General features: G+C 42.3%; 1 protein-coding gene across 1 annotated transcript; it reads left to right on the top strand.

The window, feature by feature from the left end:
• Window positions 1-3,056: 3,056 nt before the first annotated feature.
• LOC122032517 (exocyst complex component EXO70B1-like) lies at window positions 3,057-5,315 on the top strand. Its single transcript, XM_042591819.1, has one exon. The coding sequence runs from the start codon at window positions 3,103-3,105 to the stop codon at window positions 5,167-5,169; it is 2,067 nt and encodes a 688-aa protein (XP_042447753.1). The 5' UTR covers window positions 3,057-3,102; the 3' UTR covers window positions 5,170-5,315.
• Window positions 5,316-20,017: the final 14,702 nt, after the last annotated feature.

Below are 20,017 nucleotides of genomic sequence, written 5' to 3' on the forward strand. Positions count from 1 at the left end.
TAAAAATATAAAAATATGATTACGAATAATTGTAATGATTAAATATATTGAATATTGATCCCGTCCAGAAGCTGAGTCGGATGGAGACAGGCCTTGATGTACTGGAAGTTGACGGAAAGTCGCTGCAGCGTCGGATCTATCTGGCACCCCCCTGAAAGGTTCGCACGGGCGGCTGACGAAGGAAGATGACCAGGACGATGACACTGCTGCTCTGCGCACACTCAGACAAGCCCATGAGTCATTAGAGACCAGAAACCAGGGGAAAAGTCCCCGGGTCAGACCCTCCGACGCTCAAGTCAGGTACTTTTTCCCCAGAAAACACATAGAAAGGACGAAAAGTAAAGACTAGTGAGAAATGACGAGTGAGCGTACCTGCATAAGGGACAAAGCATCCCTTTTTATACTGCAACGGATGTTTCTGGGACCTGGCGAGTGTCAGGGAATGTCAGCTGTCAGGCTTTGTCTGGCGGTGATTGACACGTGGCTCTTCCTAATAGGTCGACGGCAAAACCAAAGGCGTAGTGAGCCCCGATTGTTAGCATATTCCCTGACACATTGATTATTCTCTGACACTCTCTGACAAGCGGTTACGATTCCTTGGCCTGTTTGTCCTGTAGTGTCTGGACGCTGGGTCTGTATTCCGAGATCTGTACCCCGACTTGCTTCTGTATGCTGTTATCCATGATTCGTATGTCCCGATCTGTGCGTTAGGCTTGTATCCCGACCTGCCTTTGTCAGCTGTTATCCATGGCATGTACGTCCCGACCTGTACGCTGGAGCTATATCCCGACCTGCTTCTGTCTACTGTTATCCATGACCTGTACGTCCCGACCTGTACGCGAGAGTTGTGTCCCGACCTGCTTCTGTTTACTGTTATTCATGGCTTGTACGTCCCGACCTGTACGCTAGGTCTGTGTCCCGACCTGCTTCTGTTTATTGTTATCCATGGCTTATATGTCCCGACCTGTACGCTAGGTCTGGGTCCCGACCTGTACGCCAGGTCTGTTTCCCGACCTGCGCTCACCTATTGTTATTCATGGCTTGTACGTCCCGACCTGTATGCCCGATCTGTATCCCGACCTGCATCTGTCCGCTATTATCCACGGCCTGTACGTTCCAGCCTGTACACCCAGTTTGTTCTGCGCCAAGGGCCTTCTTTCCTTTACCTTTACTTGGCTTGTGGGCTCAGCCCTCAGTTGTACCTGGCCCGTGGGCCCTGTCCTTGACCGCTATCAGGGCTGGCCCTTGTCCGACTTATACTCCTATCCTTTGACCGCCCCATCAGCTGAGACTTGGACCATGGCTATGTAAGCTTGACTTCTGACCAGCCACGGAGGCTAGACTTCTGACCTCCACGTAAGCCTGACTTCTGACTAACCATAGAGGCTGGACTTATGACCAGTCACGGAGGCTGGACTTTTGACCAGCCACGGAGGCTAGACTTCTGACCTCCACGTAAGTCTGACTTCTGACCAGCCACGGAGGCTGGACTTCTGACCTGCCATGGAGGCTTGACTTCTGACCATCCTGTGGTCTTGACTCCTAACCATATCATCTTACTGACCTCACGAACATGCGCTGTATCAAATATGTTCTTGAGATAATAGTTATTATCAGATTAGAAATGTTTATATTGATATAAATTATTAATTTAAGATAAATATAAAATATTGATGTCTTCGATTTGTTTAGATGAGTGGCTATATAAAAAGTGATAATTTTCTTAACTCTAATTGCTCAGTACGTTTATTATCACACAAATTATTTTTTCTTAAGTATAAATTAGATTTTTTTTATATGATCTTTATCTCTTGACTTAGATGAGTGGGATTTGTTGGGAGTGGATGACAAGTATATATATATATATATGCAGTTGTCATAACTCTCTATATGTCCACTTGGAAAAATTCAACATGTCCACTTTAAATAAATATCCGAGTAAAATATAAGAAAAAAAAAACTCAGTTCTTGAGAAAAGAAGAACATCTGGGAAAAAAAAATTTGGTCCTTGAATTCTCAAGGAGTGATTCGTAATTTTCCATGTGATGTTAGGCACAAACATAAGAAGACGAAACATCATCGGCATATTATTCCAAGCATTCAACGGTTCATAAACTTTAATCAACATACACATCATAAAAAGAAAAGATATAATTGACAAGATAGATCGAAGTGGTACACTAATGAACACAAACCTCACCGAGAGAATTAAAGAATCTTACAAAGAAAAGGAAAATAAATTTACTTGAATCATGAAACAAGTGTTACGCAATAATTCTACACATGAAGTGGACAGGAAAGTAATGAGATAGATGATGAACCTTTTAAAGAGTTCATGTCAAATATGGACTCTCTTCAAATGCAAGAATCTTCAACCACTCAAAAGTCAAACTTCGTATTTTATTATTATGTTTAAGTGAAGAAGATGAAAAGTAATTGACCTGACATATTTTTGTAAATCTCTCTGTTTATGGGCTGTTGGTGGGTATAAACAAATTTGATGATATTACTATGTCAACAAATAATGCACATGACTATTTTAAAATACTTGACTATTGTAACATTTATATACAATGATTTAATTTTTTCCATGAAACACTACTACTATAATTAACTTTAAATTTGCCCCAAAAGAGAAAAGAAACAAATGGGAAGTATTTATTGATACAAGTCAGGATTCTTGAGATTTGGAAGGTCGTCTTCAAATCCTTTTTAGTCACATTTTGAATGTAGCGATTTCTATCAGCAACAATTGCAAGGCTCTCTCAATCAATCAAAGTCAACTCTTTCATGAATTAGGCGTGTAATAAATCAGCCGAAAAGATTATATGATTGAATGAATAATGGAAGAACATGTATAGAACTTGTCCTAAAATACAAGCAAGCCTAACCATATCTGACAGGGAGGAGAAAATCCAATGGACAAGATCAGTTGTAATGGCGTCCCACGAGACTTGGTCAATGTGTATAGCTGACAACAGGACAGCACTTCAAATCTCCATCGCTCTTCTTCCTTCGTTTCCGCCACGATTTGTCTTCCTCGTTGACGCCCCTCGTTTCTATTCTACCCTTCTCCCCTTTGTGACAAACAACGAAGCTCCGATGGAGAGAAACCACCCTCATCTCCCTCAAAAATGCAGCAGCTTCGCCTCCATCGGCGACGAGAAGCACCGCGAGATGGACCGCAACCTCTCCTTGGGCAATATCAAACTGGTGTATGGCCACGAGAAGAAGGAGAGGCACGCGGGGGACTCGATTCGAGAGGAGGGCGAGGGAGAGGAGGCAACAGAGAATTCTAACGCGGAGCAAACCGGAGCCAGCCTCAGCGCCATCTCCGACGATATCGACAAGTTCATCTCCCTTCTTCTCTCCGTCGACGAAGGCGGAGAGAGGCCGGAGATCCCTGAGTCTACCATCAACAAATTTGTGGAGTTGGTGGAGAAGGAGATAGCCAAGTACGAGTCCGGCGAGGCGAAGTGGACGGGCGAGGAGGAGGAGGAGGAACCGTCGCTTCTTCACGCGATTGAGAGGGTATATAAGCTGACGGAGGCGGCGAGCAGCTTCTCGTCGGAGACCAATTACTTCCAAACAATGAACCGTGCCGGTGTCCTGCTTCACCAAGCAATGTGCCTGCTCGAGGACGAGTTCTACGCTCTGCTTCAGGATCCACACGCAAGTAAGCCTGATCCCGGGAGCTGCAGCACGAAGGTGAAAGGCCCGATCTCGTCTGCTCAAGTCCATGACTCTCCGGAACCCACTGCCTGCGAGTCGCCACTGCCGTACCCACCGGAGACAGTGCAGCGGCTGCGTATGATCGCGCGCGCTATGGTCGGCGCGGGCTACTCGATCGAGTGCTGCCAGGTGTTCGCAATGGCGCGGCGCAACGCCTTCGACGCGGCTTTGCCGAGGCTCGGCTTGGAAAGGGTTAGCATCGAGGACGTGTCAAAGATGGCATGGGAGTCGCTCGAGGGCGAGGTAGGGTCGTGGATCAAGGCCTTCCAGCACGCCACGACAGCCGTCTTTCCCGCTGAGCACGCTCTCTGCGAGGCCGTCTTCGCCGGCCATCGCGACGTATCCGATCGCTTGTTCTGTGCCTTCGCGCGCGCTGCCTTCATCCAGCTGCTCACCTTCCCGGAGGCCGTCTCCATGACCAAGCGCTCCGCCGAGAAGCTCTTCAAGGTGCTTGACATCTACGAGACGCTGCGAGATGCGGCGCCGAGCGTGGATGCTCTGCTTCCCAACGCGCCGGAAGCAGGGCGAGACCAGGGCTCCTGCGCGGAATGGATCACCGGTCCCAAGACGGAGATCATGGCGGTAAAGTGCCGAATAGGGGAGGCAGCGGCCGCCATCTTCTGCGACCTGGAGAGCAGCATCAAGGCGGACAACAACAAGATGCCGGTGCCGGGAGGCGCCGTGCATCCGCTCACCCGCTACGTGATGAACTACCTAAAGTACGCATGCGAATACAGGGCGACGCTGGAGCAAGTGTTTAGAGAGCACAAAAAGTCGGATAATTCGTCGGGCTACGACGGAGAATGCAGCAGAAATGGCGCCGCCGAGAACGAGGAGACTTTTTCGGTGCAGCTGTTGGAAGTGATGAACCTACTGCACTCGAACCTAGAGGCAAAGTCGAGACTGTACAAAGACCTGGCGCTCTGCAACATCTTCATGATGAACAACGGGCGGTACGTGGCGAAAAAGGTCAAAGGATCGCCGGAGATCCACCAGATATTAGGGGAAAACTGGTACCGGCGGCGATCCTCAGAACTCCGGCAATACCACAAGAACTATCAGCGGGAGACGTGGTCGCGGGTGCTGACGTCCCTTCGAGACGAAGGGCTGACGACGCATGGTAAGAGCGGCAGCGGGGTGGCGAAGCCGGTGCTGAAGGAGCGGTTCAAGAGCTTCAACGCCATGATCGACGAGATTCATAAGACGCAGAGCGCGTGGGTGGTGAGCGACGAGCAGATGCAGTCGGAGCTCCGCGTGTCGGTGTCGGCGGTGATCGTGCCGGCCTACCGCTCCTTCCTCGGCCGCTTCTCGCAGCACCTCGATCCTGGAAGGCAGACCGAGAAGTACATCAAGTTCGCGCCAGATGACCTCGAGAGCCTGATTGATGGGCTGTTCGAGGGTAACCAATCGGCCACGCCCAGCAAACGGAGATCGTGAGATATCGCCGGCGACGGCAAGAGGAAGAAAGATGTTATAACGGCGCCCATGTTATAATCGATCGATTGATTAATCTATTTTTTGGGGGGTGCAGTATCGAAAGTTATTAATTCTGTTGTTTCATTTGTAATCAATTAAGAAGCTTTGCGATGTGAATGGAAGAGTAGTGCATCAAGTTCTTGTTGATGTAGATCTTGAGATGGATCATGTCCAAAAAAGCATGCTAATTTAGGAAATATTCAAATATCTTCGTGACCGATAGTGCAACGCATGTTGGGAGGGTGATGCACTTCTGCATTGCGAGATATAATATATTCTTTTAACTGAACATTTAATTAGAAAATTTAAATCCTAGAAATAAAATCTAAATCTAAATAATATTTTTTTACTGAATCATGTACATAAATTTACAAAATATTCATTTCACGTAGAAAAATTTCAAAATAACTAAATCATGTATTTATTTTTGATTTTACCCTTATCAGCCAACTGATATTATAAAGTAGTCAAATTAATTTGGTTCTATATCGAAAAGTTAAATTTTTAATCAAATCAGTTAAATGAGTTTTGAAATCAATCGAATTGTTTTTTTTTTTAAATCAAAATTGATTTTAGATTAAATCAGTTGATAGACCAAACGACCTCGGATTAATATAAAACTAATTCCTATGTGTTCGTCTATCTCTCTTGATTATATTCATGCTCTCAAATGTCAATTTGACATTTGGTACATCAGTCGATTTTGTCCAAAATCGACTGATGAATCAAATGACCTCAGATTAACATGAAACACGTTCTTATATATTCATCTACCTCTCCTGATTATATCAATGCCCTCAAACTTCAATTTGACACAATATATTAAGAATAATAAATTTTTAAACACGAATATGTTTGAAAATTTTAATTCATATTCACAAAAATATTGTTCTCAATATATTGGGTCAAATTGAAATTTAAGGGCATAGATATAATCAGGAGAGGTAGATGTTGGATCAATACGCACATGAGAGAGAGGGTGAATCACGTGATTTTTGAAAAACTGGGCTTTTTCATTTTTTAAGAACTTAGTACGCAGCAGAAAACTACGAGAAAAGACGAAAATAGAAAATTAAGTAAAATAACACGCATTCGATTTTACTTAGTTCGGAGCCTTTGGCGACTCTTACTCAAAGACCCAGGTCCCGCGGACTTATCGATAAGCAATTCACTAAAATACTTTTTTTGGTACCTCCGGAAAAGGGAATTGAGTATAAAAAGATGAAACAAGTGCAACACCCTGCACTTATCCTATTGCAAATACTTAAATACACAAATTACAACTCGTTACCCAGCACCTTTGAAGATTACCAACTTAGGCTCGGTGTCGGTCGGTTCCTCGGTAGTAGTCAGGCGTAACAGCATTGTAGCAGAGTCACAACAGTAGGTCGAAATAGTCGAAACCTCAATCGGATGCATAGAAGCTTGCATGTGAGTTGTGTCTTGAATTTTGCACAAACAGGGCTTATATAGACTGTAGAAAGCGCCTTTAACCTCCTCCAAGGCACCTCCACAAGGAAATATTATCTTTCTATCTTCGATGATGATAAAATCTGCAAACTGCAAGTTTTATCCTCTGGAAGGCGCCTTCAAAGAACTTCAAGGCGACTTCAAAGCAAGCTCAAGGTGCCTTTCACTGCTTGAAGGCGTCTCCGACTACTAGTCCGATACAACAATCTTCCGAAGGTCATAACTTTTGACTCCAAACTCGAAATCAAGCTCCATCAATTGCTACGCGTGCAGAATTCGAAGGTCTACATTTTTCTCTACAACATAGAGTTAGAAAAATATATTCATGAATATTTTACAAAGATTTATGAGTTAGATCCTGCCATCCCGAGAATAAAATCTAGTCAGGGTCTCAATTTAGGTTTTCGAAATAAATTGGGTCGACGCCTACTGTCCTCTCAAATGGGGTGTGTCCTCACCAAGTCACTCTCCTCTTGTAACTTACCTTTACTTACCAGTTTTCCAGTTGTCTGATCTATAGACCCAACTGGACTTCCTGCCAAATATCCGATCGACCCATTGACCTAACTGGACTTCGTACTAGCTATCCGATCGGCCCGTTGACTTAGCTGGACTTTATACCAGCTATCTGATCAACTCGTTGACCTAGCTGGACTTCACACCAGCTATCCTGTCTGCTAGTTGACCTAGCTGGACTTTCCGCCAGATATCTGATCGACCCGTCGACATATTTGGACCTTTTGCTAGATATCCGGTCGGTCCATATATCGATCTATCTGGACTTCTTGCTAGATATCTGGTCCTTTGGATCTGTCAATTCCTGCACACTCGGTAAAGCCATTAGACAAACACTACATCTAACTTTAACCTATTTATCATACATCAAAACTAAATTATTAGTGCAACATGCACCAATAGTAGACGAACATATAAGAACGTGTAGAACGTGTTTCATGTCAAGCCCTTCTCAGCTAAAAGTTCCTAACTGCCAGAAGTCGCCAGATGGAACACTTTGTGGCAAGCCCTGCTCGGCTAAAAGTTCTTGCTCTTTAGCAAGAAATTCTTTTTCCTCCAGAATAATTGCCTTGTCAACTAAGGCCTAAAAAATAGTATTGATTGTACAAAATAAAAAATGCTTTAGTTAGTAATAAGATAATGGCTAAGGGGTCATAACTTACTTAAGGAACTAGGCATCCTCTTTTGAATGGGGCTTAAGCCAAATAAATGTAGAAGATCTTCACGCAGCCATTTGTGAACGAAAAAGTGATGACCGACCAATTTATTAGAATAAGTAAGAGAAGTAGGATCCCGTTTGAGCCTATTCAAATCAGGAAGAGGGGGAAAAGAGAATTTCCATTTGGTAGACCAAGAGGCAGACTTAGGCAATCTCATGAAGAAGAAGTGAGACTTCTAACCTTTATTGGAAGAAGACATTTCTTCGAAGAAGACCATCTTTGGACGAGATTGAAAAAAAAAACACCCCAGGTTTTGATTTCTTAGGATAAGCAAATAGAAAAAGATTACTGGGGGTAAAGGGAATGTCAAAAAGAAGTAACAACATATATAGCCCGCACATATAACGAAAAGCGTTAAGGACAAACTGTTGCAGGGGAATGTTGAAGTATTGGCTGACCTTCAACATGAAAGGAGGAATAGGAAAACGAAGACCAACCATTAGTTGGTCCTTAAAGAAGGTAACGTGATTAGGAGTGCAATGAGGATAAGCGTTAGGCTCAGGAATGATAATATGATAATCTTTAGGGATTTTGTACCGAAGGCGGAGGGCAGCTCTATCAGAGTTATTAAAATTCGAGTAGGTATGAGTGTACCAGGGGAAAATGATTCTTCTACCATGAGAAAAATGCAAGAATAAGGACTGGATGGGTTACTTATTGGAATCTTGAAAAGAAGAAGCAGTAAAGAGAAGTGTGAAGAAGCGAGGAAATGTAGAGGGTTGTAAAGAAAAGAAATCACCGGAGAAGGAGATCGGGGAAGATGAAGGGTAAAGTGTTTAGAATGATGATTGTTTAGGATTTTTATCTAGTACAATTCAAGGACAGCCGTTAGATTAAAATGGCAAGAAGGAGGAGGACCGTTGATTTACATGGAAGAAGGTGTTGTTGATTCGCGAAGAAGAGCACGCCATCGTGGTTCATTAAGCGAAGAATATCAGAAAAGATTAAGAAAATGAGTGGTGATGCCACGTGACATTTACCCATAAATGGATATTTATGAGAGATGTGATGAGTGATGCCTTTTGGCATCTCAAAAAATGATTTTTGGAAAAGTCACTAAGTGTAAAAAATATGAATCTAAGCATGAATGGTGGAATAACCTTAGTAAGAAGGCGAGCGAAAGAAAATAAGACTTAGGTCTAGTCAGTCATCTGCATCTCCTACGACTAGACTTGAAGGGGAGGCTAGTGATATGAGTTATGATGAGTAGATTCAAGAGATGATGTGGAGGTCAAATCAAGATGAGGTGGTGGTCAAAGTAGAGATAAAATGGTATTCATTATTTGGTTCTATTAATCGCTTGGCCTCGGAGTTCCTAAATCTCGTTCGTGTAGCTCCGAAGCAGAATGCTCGTATAGGGCCGACTGGTTATAAGCTTGGTAGAATACAAGAACTCTAAGGCCCTATGATGAAAATAAGAAATAGGGGTTTGGGTTAGTTAATGGTCGGTTGGACTTAGAAGAATTCGGTCTGACAAAAGGTCGTTCAGGCTCTATATATTTAACCCTTAATATTGGTGCAATATCCCTAAGGTCAAGGTTGACTTGGTTGACCAAGCTTGAGTCTTGGTTTGGGTTTCGATGTTTGACAATATAAGACTTCGATGACATGGACAAGTGCAAGTGCAGTTGTTCATTTGGGGAGATTAGTTGGTGTAATTCCCCTCTGATCAGGGTTTGATCAGGTTGGTTGAAGAAGAGTCAAGTAGGTCAAGGTTGACCAGATACTTGACTGGGAAGTCCTAACTGGGATGTTAGGCAGAAGGAAAATTCTAATGAGTGAAGCCAGGTGAAAGACCTAGTGAGTGAAGCTAGGTAGTGGGGAAATCCTAGTGAGTGAAGCTAGGTGAAAGTCCTGGTGAGTGAAGCCAGGCAGAGGAAAATCCTAGTGAGTGAAGCTAGGTGAAAGTCCTAGTGAGTGAAGCCCGACAGAGGAAAATCCTGGTGAGTGAAGGTAGGTGAAAATCCTAGTGAGTGAAGTTAGGTGAAAGACCTGGTGAGTGAAGCCAGGCAGAAGAGAAGTCCTAGTGAGTGAAGCAAGGCAGAAGGGAAGTCCTGGTGAGTAAAGCCAGGCACGGGAGAAATCCAAATGGATCAAGGTTGATTAGACATATGGTGTTGGAAAGTCCAAGTAGGTCAAAGGGATTGACCGGATACTTAGCACGAGGATAAAAGTCCAAGTAGGTCAAAGGGATTGACCGGATACTTGGCAAAAGGAGAAAAGTCCAAGTGGGTCAAAGGGATTGACCAGACACTTGGTGAGGGAGTCCTAGCAGGTCAAGGGTGATCAGATACTAGGCATGATATACCAACAGGTCATGGATTGACTGGATGTTGGTTTGAGGGACTTAGGACTTGGTTTTGGGCAAAAACCAGCATCTGGATCGATCAGCCGATCGATTGGATGATTCCCAATCGATCAGCCGATCGATCGGGTGAGTCCCTGCGACAGAGCTCCTCCCAATCGATCAGCCGATCGATTGGGAAGAGATGTCGCGCGCACAGAACGCCTCTGGATCGATCAGCCGATCGATCCAGAGCTCCTAATCGATCAGTGGATCGATTGGGAGATGGCAATGTTGCACGATAAGCCCTGGATCGATCAGCCGATCGATCCAGGTGATTCCTAAGAGCACAGAGGCGCTCTAGATCGATCAGTGGATCGATCCAAAGCCTCCCCGATCGATTGGGAGCAATCCAATCGATCGGGATCCGACCGTTGGCGCAGATAAAGGCTGCAGGCGTGTGATTCCTTCGGCAAGAACTCACGGCATTCATCTCAGATCTTCACAGCAACTCCACAGCTTCTTCACAAAGTTCAGATCGCCAGTTCTTGAAGGTTCTTGGAGGTTTTCCAAGTCAAGAGGTGGATCTACAGCTGAAGAAGAAAGCTAGGGTTAGGATTCCCGTGTAAGCTTGTGCTGTATTTTTGTTTCCCTTTCTTCTTGTAGTGTGAACTTGTAGGGCTTCTCCGCCTTCGGTAGTTACCGAAAAGGAGTGTTCATTTATTGGAGGTGTGTGTGAGTGTGTGGATCCTTGGACTAGTCACCTCCTTTGGAGGTGGATACCAAGTAAATCTACTTGTTAGCGTTGTGTGTGTTGTTTCTTATATATTCTCGCTGCACATCTTTGAAGAAAAAACCAACGCCTACCATGAGCACGCGACGAGCTATTTACCCCCCCCCCCCCTCTAGCTACATTTTGGTACCAACAAGTGGTATCAGAGCGAGGTCGCTCTTCATCGGAATCATCGCCGGAAGGGGCAAACTAAACAAGCAAAGCTAGAGGGTGAAGAAGTTGGAGCAAATTCATCAAAGTCAAAGAATTCAAGAAGCTCAACTTCAAGATGCAATTCCAAGATGGACTTGGATTTGACACACGGGTGCCTCCACCATTCACAATGACAAGCTTCGATCTTTGGAGATCAAGGATCGAAAATTTCTTGATGGTGGAGATAGAGCAATGGTTTGCTCTAATGGAAGGCTTCGAGGCTCTAAGAAATTCAAAGGGCAAAGTTCTCAAGAGGAGCAAATGGAGCCCGGAGCAAGTCCAAAGGTGTGAAGCAAATGACAAGGTAACCAAATTATTGGTTAATTTATTGCCTAGCACAATTCTATGCAAAATTGGACAATATGAAGATGCCAAAGAGCTTTGGAGCAAGTTGGCTAAGCTCCATGAAGAACCCTCCATTGTACCGAATCAAGAGGAATCCAAAGAGGGTGACACATTGGAGCATGACCAAGAGGAGGACTCCGAAGTTGAGAGATGCTCAACTTCCAAAGAAGAAGTCCAAGAAGCTTCATCTTCAGAGGAATGCAATGAAAAGGGCAAGGAGGGAGCATACTCCTTGTTCCATATACAAGATGAAGATGAAGAAGCCTCCACCTCTAGAATTGAGGGGGAGCAATCTTTGTTGACGCCGGATCAAGAAGAAGGAGAAGCGTCTACATCCGGGTCAAGAGAAGAAGTGGAGGAAGAAGCTTTCACCTCCACAAGTCAAGCTAAATTAATGGGAGGAAAATCATTTGCGGATCAAGAGGAAGCCTCTACCTCCGGATCCAAAGGAGAAAGTGTCATCCCTACACATGAAGGTATAAGTGTGTTAATTAATAATAAAAATCATATCATATGCTTTGAATGTAGGGAACATGGGCATTACAAGAGTAAATGCCCTAAATTGGCCAAGAAGAAGGACCAAGTGGCACAAAAGGGCAAGGAGAAGCCCAAGAAGACCATCCCCAATACAAAGAAGAGCAAGGAGCACATTGTGTGCTTCTCTTTCAATCAAAAGGGGCATTACCGAAGTCAATGTCCTAAGGGGAAGAAGGTGGTCAAGGCTCAAGGAGAAAGCTCAATTCAATGGGGAGCCTCCAAGGTAAAAAGAAAGGTAACTTTTATTGAGCCTACCCCTTTAAATTATGGTAAAAAGCATGCTAGTTCAAGTTTATATCATTTTAATGCTATTTACCATGAAAATAGGAGGCATGATAAAGTTAAGGAAAATCATGTAGCCTATCATGCTAAAACCTCTCAACCTAGGTTTAGAAAGGTAGATAGGAATTTAGGTAAGAACCCTAAGGATTCTAGGTATTTGCCTAAGAAGAAGAAAAATCAAGGTTTTAGTGAAAAACCTAAGGTTGAAGAATTATGGAAGGAAAATCAAGTCTTGAGGTCAAGACTTGACAAATTAGAAAGGACTCTTCGAAAAATAACAAATATGACACAAGGGTCCAAGAGTCAAAACCTAGGTCTAGAAGTATCAAAGTCATCCAATGGTCATAAGGGTTTGGGATACAAACCTAAAACCAAGAAGGATGTAATTTCTTACCATAGGGTTCCATATAGTTATGGAACCAACCCTAGGTCTAGTGATCAAGTCAAGAATACTAGGAAGGTTATTACTAAGAGTATTTTTGCAACAAACGTGACTAAGACTTCTAAGAAGTCTAAGAAAGTCACTAACAAGGTCACAAGGGAAGCAATCCCTAGAGTTGACCTAGAAAAGGTGACCAAGGCTTCTAAGAAGCCAAACAAGGTCACTAGGAAGGTATCTAGGGAAGTTATCCCTAGTGAGTACCTAGAGCATCCAAGGAGCACCAATAGATTTTGGGTTCCTAGGAGCATCTTCTCTACCCCATAGATGGGTTAGAGAGTGTTGTTGGGTTTTTCGGGCCGCGAAAACCGCTTTTCACGTCGCGGAAACCCCGAATCACCCAAAGCCGTAGATCCGTGCAAGGAAAAACCGAATGAAATACAAGTACGAGTTTCAAAACTTTAGATCTACTCCTAGATCTATGTGTTGAGAGCTTTTACCTTTGAAGCGTGCCCTCGCAAATCCCGCTCGTCCAACGGTACACCGGATCTCGAGAGTGTCAACGTAGACACTCCTCTAATGATATCCACACGAACAAGGAGTGTCTCTCACACTCAAAGGATGGAGAAAAGAGCCCCAAGTGTGCTAGCACTTTCTAGAGCTCTCGAATGGGATTGGAAAGGAAGAAAAAGAGGATGCATAAGGAATGTCATACACTCAAGATGTAGTATCCCTCCTTTGTGACCTTCACTCTTCCTTTGCTCTTGGAATTCACTCAACCACCTTCTCCTCCCTTGGAAGCTCACGGCAACAGCAGCAAAACAAAGAGGAAAAGACCAAGTAAGAAGATGGAATGAATGCACACATTATTACCACAAAATCAAAACCCCTCCTCACATTTGTGTGGCCGGCCACACAATGTAACCCCCTCATTTAATGTGGTCGGCCACATTAAGTGGTATGGGTGTGTAACCTCCATGAGGTGGCACACCATTATGAGGTGGTGATGATGTGGCAAGGATGTGGCATGCCATGTAGGATGAGTCAACCTACATGATGTGGCAATGCATCAAGTCAAACTTGATGTTTCAACTTCCATTTGGTCAAGTCAAAATTGACCAATTTCTTCCTTGTTGAGTTAAATCCAACCTTTGATTCAAGTCAATTTCAATTTAATGAATCTCAATTCATTAATATAAATTGACTCAATGAATCAAATTTAAATTAGACTCATTCAACAATTGAATCTAATTGAGTCTAACTCAATAAGTCTAATTTGAATCCAATCTTTGGTGCATCATATGAACATAATCCAATTGGTTCATCATATGAACCTAATCTCCATCCACTTGTTCTTTGTGTGTGACCCAATAGGTTCTTGTAACGTTGGCAATGTTTCTAAACTCCTTTAGAAACATAAGCAATAATGACATCTAGCAATACATCATTGCTACCCAAGTTACAAGAATGTTGAGATCCAACATCACCTTGTGACTATTAATTGTGACTCCTCACAATATATGACAAGTGTCCTTCTATCCTAGACATCTAGATTGATCAATGTGAAGCATAGACCGTGTCATCCTCTGACCAATATAAATCTTGAACTCCAAGTAGACTCACTCAATCAAATGAGCTCAATATCTCATATTGACTCATTTGGGTATGGTCATACACTTCGTGGTATTACTCTATCAAGAATATCGATGTCACTCCCGTCATATAGGAGGGATAGATCCCATCTACATTACTCACATCCCTCTGCATAATTCATTACATACCCAGTAGTCGCCTTTATAGTCCACCCAGTTACGGGTGACGTTTGACGAAACCAAAGTACATAACTCCTTATGTAGGGATCCATGGTGACTTCAGGTCTAAGGACTAATAGTCATACTAATTGTCACATGAGAAAGTATATGACACTCATATAACGATCCATGATACTTTCTCATGGCGGGTCATTCAGTATACATTCTCCAATGCATACCCATGTGTCAACTTGATATCTCCATATCCATGACTTGTGAGATCAAGTCATCGAGTTGACCTACATGCTAGTCTTTTTACATTAACATTGTCCCTGAACGTTAATACTCGACTAGGAATGATTTAGAGTAGTGTTCCCTATATCATCTCACTATCGGTTCAACTAACCGATTGATATAGGTGAGAACCATCTACTCAAGGACATTATTATACTTAGTTTATTTGGCATCAATACAAGTAAGTATAATAACCAAAATCCAAATGCCTTTATTTATATAGAATATGATACAATAAGTCCAAAATATAATCATCAAATGATTGGCTCTAGGGCTCTAGCTAACAAGTGTCAACTCTAAGTGAAAGGGTAGTTAACCTACTCATGAAGAAGTTGACACTCAAGGAGCATTTTCAAGGTTATTATTAACCTTTGGAAATGAAATGGATTTATGGTTTACTCTTGGAAAGAGTAAAATGTGTCATATTTTGAGAAGTGTTGATTTTATTTTAAAATGGCACATATTGGGAAAACATAAGGAAATACCAAGTTGAGATTTTGGTACTTTCTTAGTGTTACTCTTGTGGAAGAACGAAATATGCCAACATTTGAGGAATAAGCTTAATTTCAATTAGCATAAGTTAATCAAGAGAACTAGAAATGTCAATTTAGGTTTTGGCATTTTCTTGGAGCATTTAGAGGGCAATCTATGTTTAATTTTTAACTTAGCTAAGGTCTAAGGACACTTATATAGGTAATCTAGGTATTTTATTTATGCTAAACATTGTCATGATTGTTTGTTCACTATATGCCATGACATCATATTTAGTTTTGTATTTTGCATTCATGGCTTACTATGAAAAATATAAAAATTTCATGTCATGTCATACATACATCATGTAGTTATAGGAATCTTTCTTTTGAAAGCTATTTCATTTTGATATATGCCATAACATATCATGCATTAATTTCAATTCCTTGAAATTAAGGACAAATGGCATTTATTAACAAGTAACATCCTAGGTGGATGTTCATAACCTCTAAAATGCCTAGGTAGAGATGCATGATCCCTAGATTAGGATAAAACCAAAATCTACATCTCACAAAGACCTATATGGTGACGTGTATGTGTTTTAGTGCACATTAGATACAAGTGAGATGTTAGGATGATGAACAAAACTCAAGATGCTGATTTAGTGCATTCTTTTGGATTTTAGGTTCATCCAGACACATAATTATGTGTTTTCCAATCATTGGGAAAGCTAATGTACAAGTCATGTGCATTGAGCCTAAGGAACATGGTTGGATATTGGTTTTGAAAAACATTTTAAAATGCTTTTGGAAAACCTTGGTGAAAGCTATCTTTTGATAGTAATCATCATTGAATAGTTGAGCACAAACTAGAAGAAAACACTAAAGTTTTTACAAGTTTTTCAGTTTGTGTTAATCTTTGAAAATATAAAGTATTTTATTAGAAAACTATTTTTTTCTTGAGAGTATATACCCTAAATAATGTCTACAATAAGTTTTATGATTTTTAGAATTTTGTAGATTTTTCTAAGGGTTTCTGAAATTGACTGAAATGGTATTTCAGCAATTTCAGAGCTTCAATTGATCATCTGATCGATTGAAGTGCCTCAATCGATCGGGCGATCGATTGAGAAGGCAATTCTCGTGAGCAGAATCTCGCTGGATCGATCAGCCGATCGATCCATGCAGCTTGAATCGATCAGTGGATCGATTCAGAAGGGTTGAATCGATTGGGACCCAACTCCAATCGATTGGGAATGCTGATTTTGGCTGGTAAAGCCTGATTTCAGCATTTTGGACAATCTTTAGTCTAGGTAATCATTCCAAACCCATCAAAATACATTTATATACATAAAAAGGGTGTTTTCATGTTGAAAACAAAGGATGGATTGGTTGAGGAAGACTAAATTGAAGTTTAGGTTGAGGTTTGGTTTCAATATTGAATTTTTGAACCTCAAAACTTCTAAATTTGGGTTTCCTAAAGGTTTAGGGATTCTAAGTCATTGTTGGTGCAATGACAGAAGGTACGACCATGTCTTTAGGGGGAGTTACTCTTTAAGGACATGAAAATTATTTTTTATACACCTTGGAAGGTGGTTAACCTTCTGTCGTAGAAATGCTCAAGGTTGGGCATTTGCCTACATTGGGGGAAGAATGTAGGGTTAAAGGAAAATGAAAGGTATGGGACTTTCATTATCGAGTTGATCACAACGAGTGAAGTTGTGAACAACGGTGAGTAACTCTTCAGGGGGAATATTTGTGATGTGTGCTAATAGGGGGAGAATGTAGGGTTTAAGTTAGGCCTTCATTATCTAAGAGGGAGTTTGCCTTCTTAGTGAGAGAATGTAGGGTTTAACTTACGCTTTCATTACCTAGTGTCATGAAGGAAGTTGAGGCTATGGGAGTTAGCCTAACTTAAATGAGCTATTGTCAAACATCAAAAAGGAGGAGATTGTTGGTGTAATATCCCTCAGGTCAAGGTTGACCTGGTTGACCAAGCTTGAGTCTTGGTTTGGGTTTCGATGTTTGACAATACAAGACTTCGATGACATGGACAAGTGCAGGTGCAGTTGTTCATTTGGGGAGATTGGTTGGTGCAATTTCCCTCTGATCAGGGTCTGATCAGGTTGCTTGAAGAAGAGTCAAGTAGGTCAAGGTTGACCAGATACTTGACTGGGAAGTCCTAACTGGGATGTTAGGCAAAAGGAAAATCCTGGTGAGTGAAGCCAGGTGAAAAACCTAGTGAGTGAAGCTAGGCAGTGGGGAAATCCTAGTGAGTGAAGCTAGGTGAAAGTCTTGGTGAGTGAAGTCAGGCAGAGGAAAATCCTAATGAGTGAAGCTAGGTGAAAGTCCTGGTGAGTGAAGCCAGGCAGAGGAAAATCCTGGTGAGTGAAGGCAGGTGAAAATCCTAGTGAGTGAAGCTAGGTGAAAGACTTGGTGAGTGAAGCTAGGTAGAAGAGAAGTCCTAGTGAGTGAAGCTAGCCAGAAGGGAAGTCCTGGTGAGTGAAGCCAGGCACGGGAGAAATCCAGATGGATCAAGGTTGATTAGACATATAGTGTTGGAAAGTCCAAGTAGGTCAAAGGGATTGACCGGATACTTGGCACGAGGATAAAAGTCCAAGTAGGTCAAAGGGATTGACCGGATACTTGGCAAAAGGAGAAAAGTCCAAGTGGGTCAAAGGGATTGACCAGACACTTGGTGAGGGAGTCCTAGCAGGTCAAGGGTGATAAGATACTAGGCATGATATACCAACAGGTCATGGATTGACTGGATGTTGGTTTGAGGGACTTAGGACTTGGTTTTGGGCAAAAACCAGCATCTGGATCGATCAGCCGATCGATTGGATAATTCCCAATCGATCAGTCGATCGATCGGGTGAGTCCCTGCGACAGAGCTCCTCCCAATCGATCAGCCGATCGATTGGGAAGAGATGTCGGGCGCACAGAACGCTTCTGGATCGATCAGCCGATCGATCCAGAGCTCCCAATCGATCAATGGATCGATTGGGAGATGGCAATGTTGCGCGATAAGCCCTGGATCGATCAGCCGATCGATCCAGGCGATTCCTAAGAGCACAGAGGCGCTCTGGATCGATCAGTGGATCGATCCAAAGCCTCCCCGATCGATTGGGAGCAATCCAATCGATCGGGATCCGACCGTTGGCGTAGATAAAGGCTGCAGGCGTGTGATTCCTTCGGCAAGAACTCATGGCATTCATCTCAGATCTTCACAGCAACTCCACAGCTTCTCCACAAAGTTCAGATCACAAGTTCTTGAAGGTTCTTGGAGGTTTTCCAAGTCAAGAGGCGGATCTACAGCTGAAGAAGAAAGCTAGGGTTAGGGTTCTCGTGTAAGCTTGTGTTGTATTTTTGTTTCCCTTTCCCTTTCCCTTTCTTCTTGTAGTGTGAACTTGTAGGGCTTCTCCGCCTTCGGTAGTTACCGAAAAGGAGTGTTCATTTAGTGGAGGTGTGTGTGAGTGTGTGGATCCTTGGACTAGTCACCTCTTTTAGAGGTGGATACCAAGTAAATCTACTTATTAGCATTGTGTGTGTTGTTTCTTGTATATTTTCGCTGCACATCTTTGAAGAAACAAGCAACGCCTACCACGAGCACGTGACGAGCTATTCACCCCCCCCCCCCTCTAGCTACATTTTGGTACCAACACTTAACGTGCAATCGGCCAGGCAAAGGCCGATCGAACATAAGGTTCTTTGTGAACACCCGGCCGACAAAGGTCGGGCAGACCTAGAGATATTTAACATTATATATATAGCTCTCGATATACGTTCGGTCGGGTAAAGGCTGAACAAACATAAGAGCATCCACAATAGCATGGGATATTTCTCCCAAATATTTGTGGTCCCCACTTCCACATCACTCTTCAAATATCTTACTATTCAAATATCTCAACTTTCACAATGAAATATCTCACCATCCAAATATTTATGGGTCCCACCAATCAAATATCTCACTCTCAAATATCCTCAACTTCACAATCAAATATCCTCAACTTCACAATCAAATATCCCACCAATCAAATATTTATGGGGCCCATGACCAATTTAATTATTTTAATATTAATATTTTATTTAAATGAAAACAATACTGTTGGTTGGTCCTAAGAAGATCGTACCGGTTCCACTGTACAAAATTTTGTACAAGTGTCGAACCTTTCCTAAACAACTCATTGTGTTCTTTAGAAATTAAATTAGGAATTACAAACGAAACTTAACATTATTGATTTCAAATTTAACTTATCTGTTCTTAATAATTTAGATTTGGATCGCAAATGATGCTTAACATTATTGATCCAAATCCATCTATGTTATGAATTCAATTAAATATTAATTTCTAAAATTAGCTTCCAGGACTGCATGGCAAAACACTAGTCCTTCTTGGGTATGGTATCATCCATCACCGCCTAGACAAATCCTTTTAAAGAAATCTAATATTTAATTTCCTTATATAACTCTAGGTTTAACTAAAAGGAACAATCGAATCACAAATTCGAAAAATAAAAAAATACAAACTCGAATCACAAATTCAAAACTCTAGAATCATATGCCTCTTGTGTTTGGAATTCATACAAAGAAAAACTAGCATGATGCGGAAAATAATTACTAGTTATACCTTTCTTTGTATGCAACGACCTCTTGATCTTCTACCATATTCCTCTTCTTATCTTGGACGTTGTGTGGGCAACGATATACCGAGATGAGAATCACCCAAGCCCTTCTTCTTCCTCACCAAGTTTTGGCCACCAAGACTCCTCCAAGG

The sequence above is a fragment of the Zingiber officinale genome, chromosome 11A (assembly GCF_018446385.1).
Source record: "Zingiber officinale cultivar Zhangliang chromosome 11A, Zo_v1.1, whole genome shotgun sequence".
In the NCBI taxonomy this organism is placed as follows: Eukaryota; Viridiplantae; Streptophyta; class Magnoliopsida; order Zingiberales; family Zingiberaceae; genus Zingiber; species Zingiber officinale.

Bases quoted from the DNA above. Each gene is read 5' to 3' on its own strand.
- LOC122032517 (XM_042591819.1), top strand. From the start codon at position 3,103: ATGGAGAGAAACCACCCTCATCTCCCTCAAAAATGCAGCAGCTTCGCC.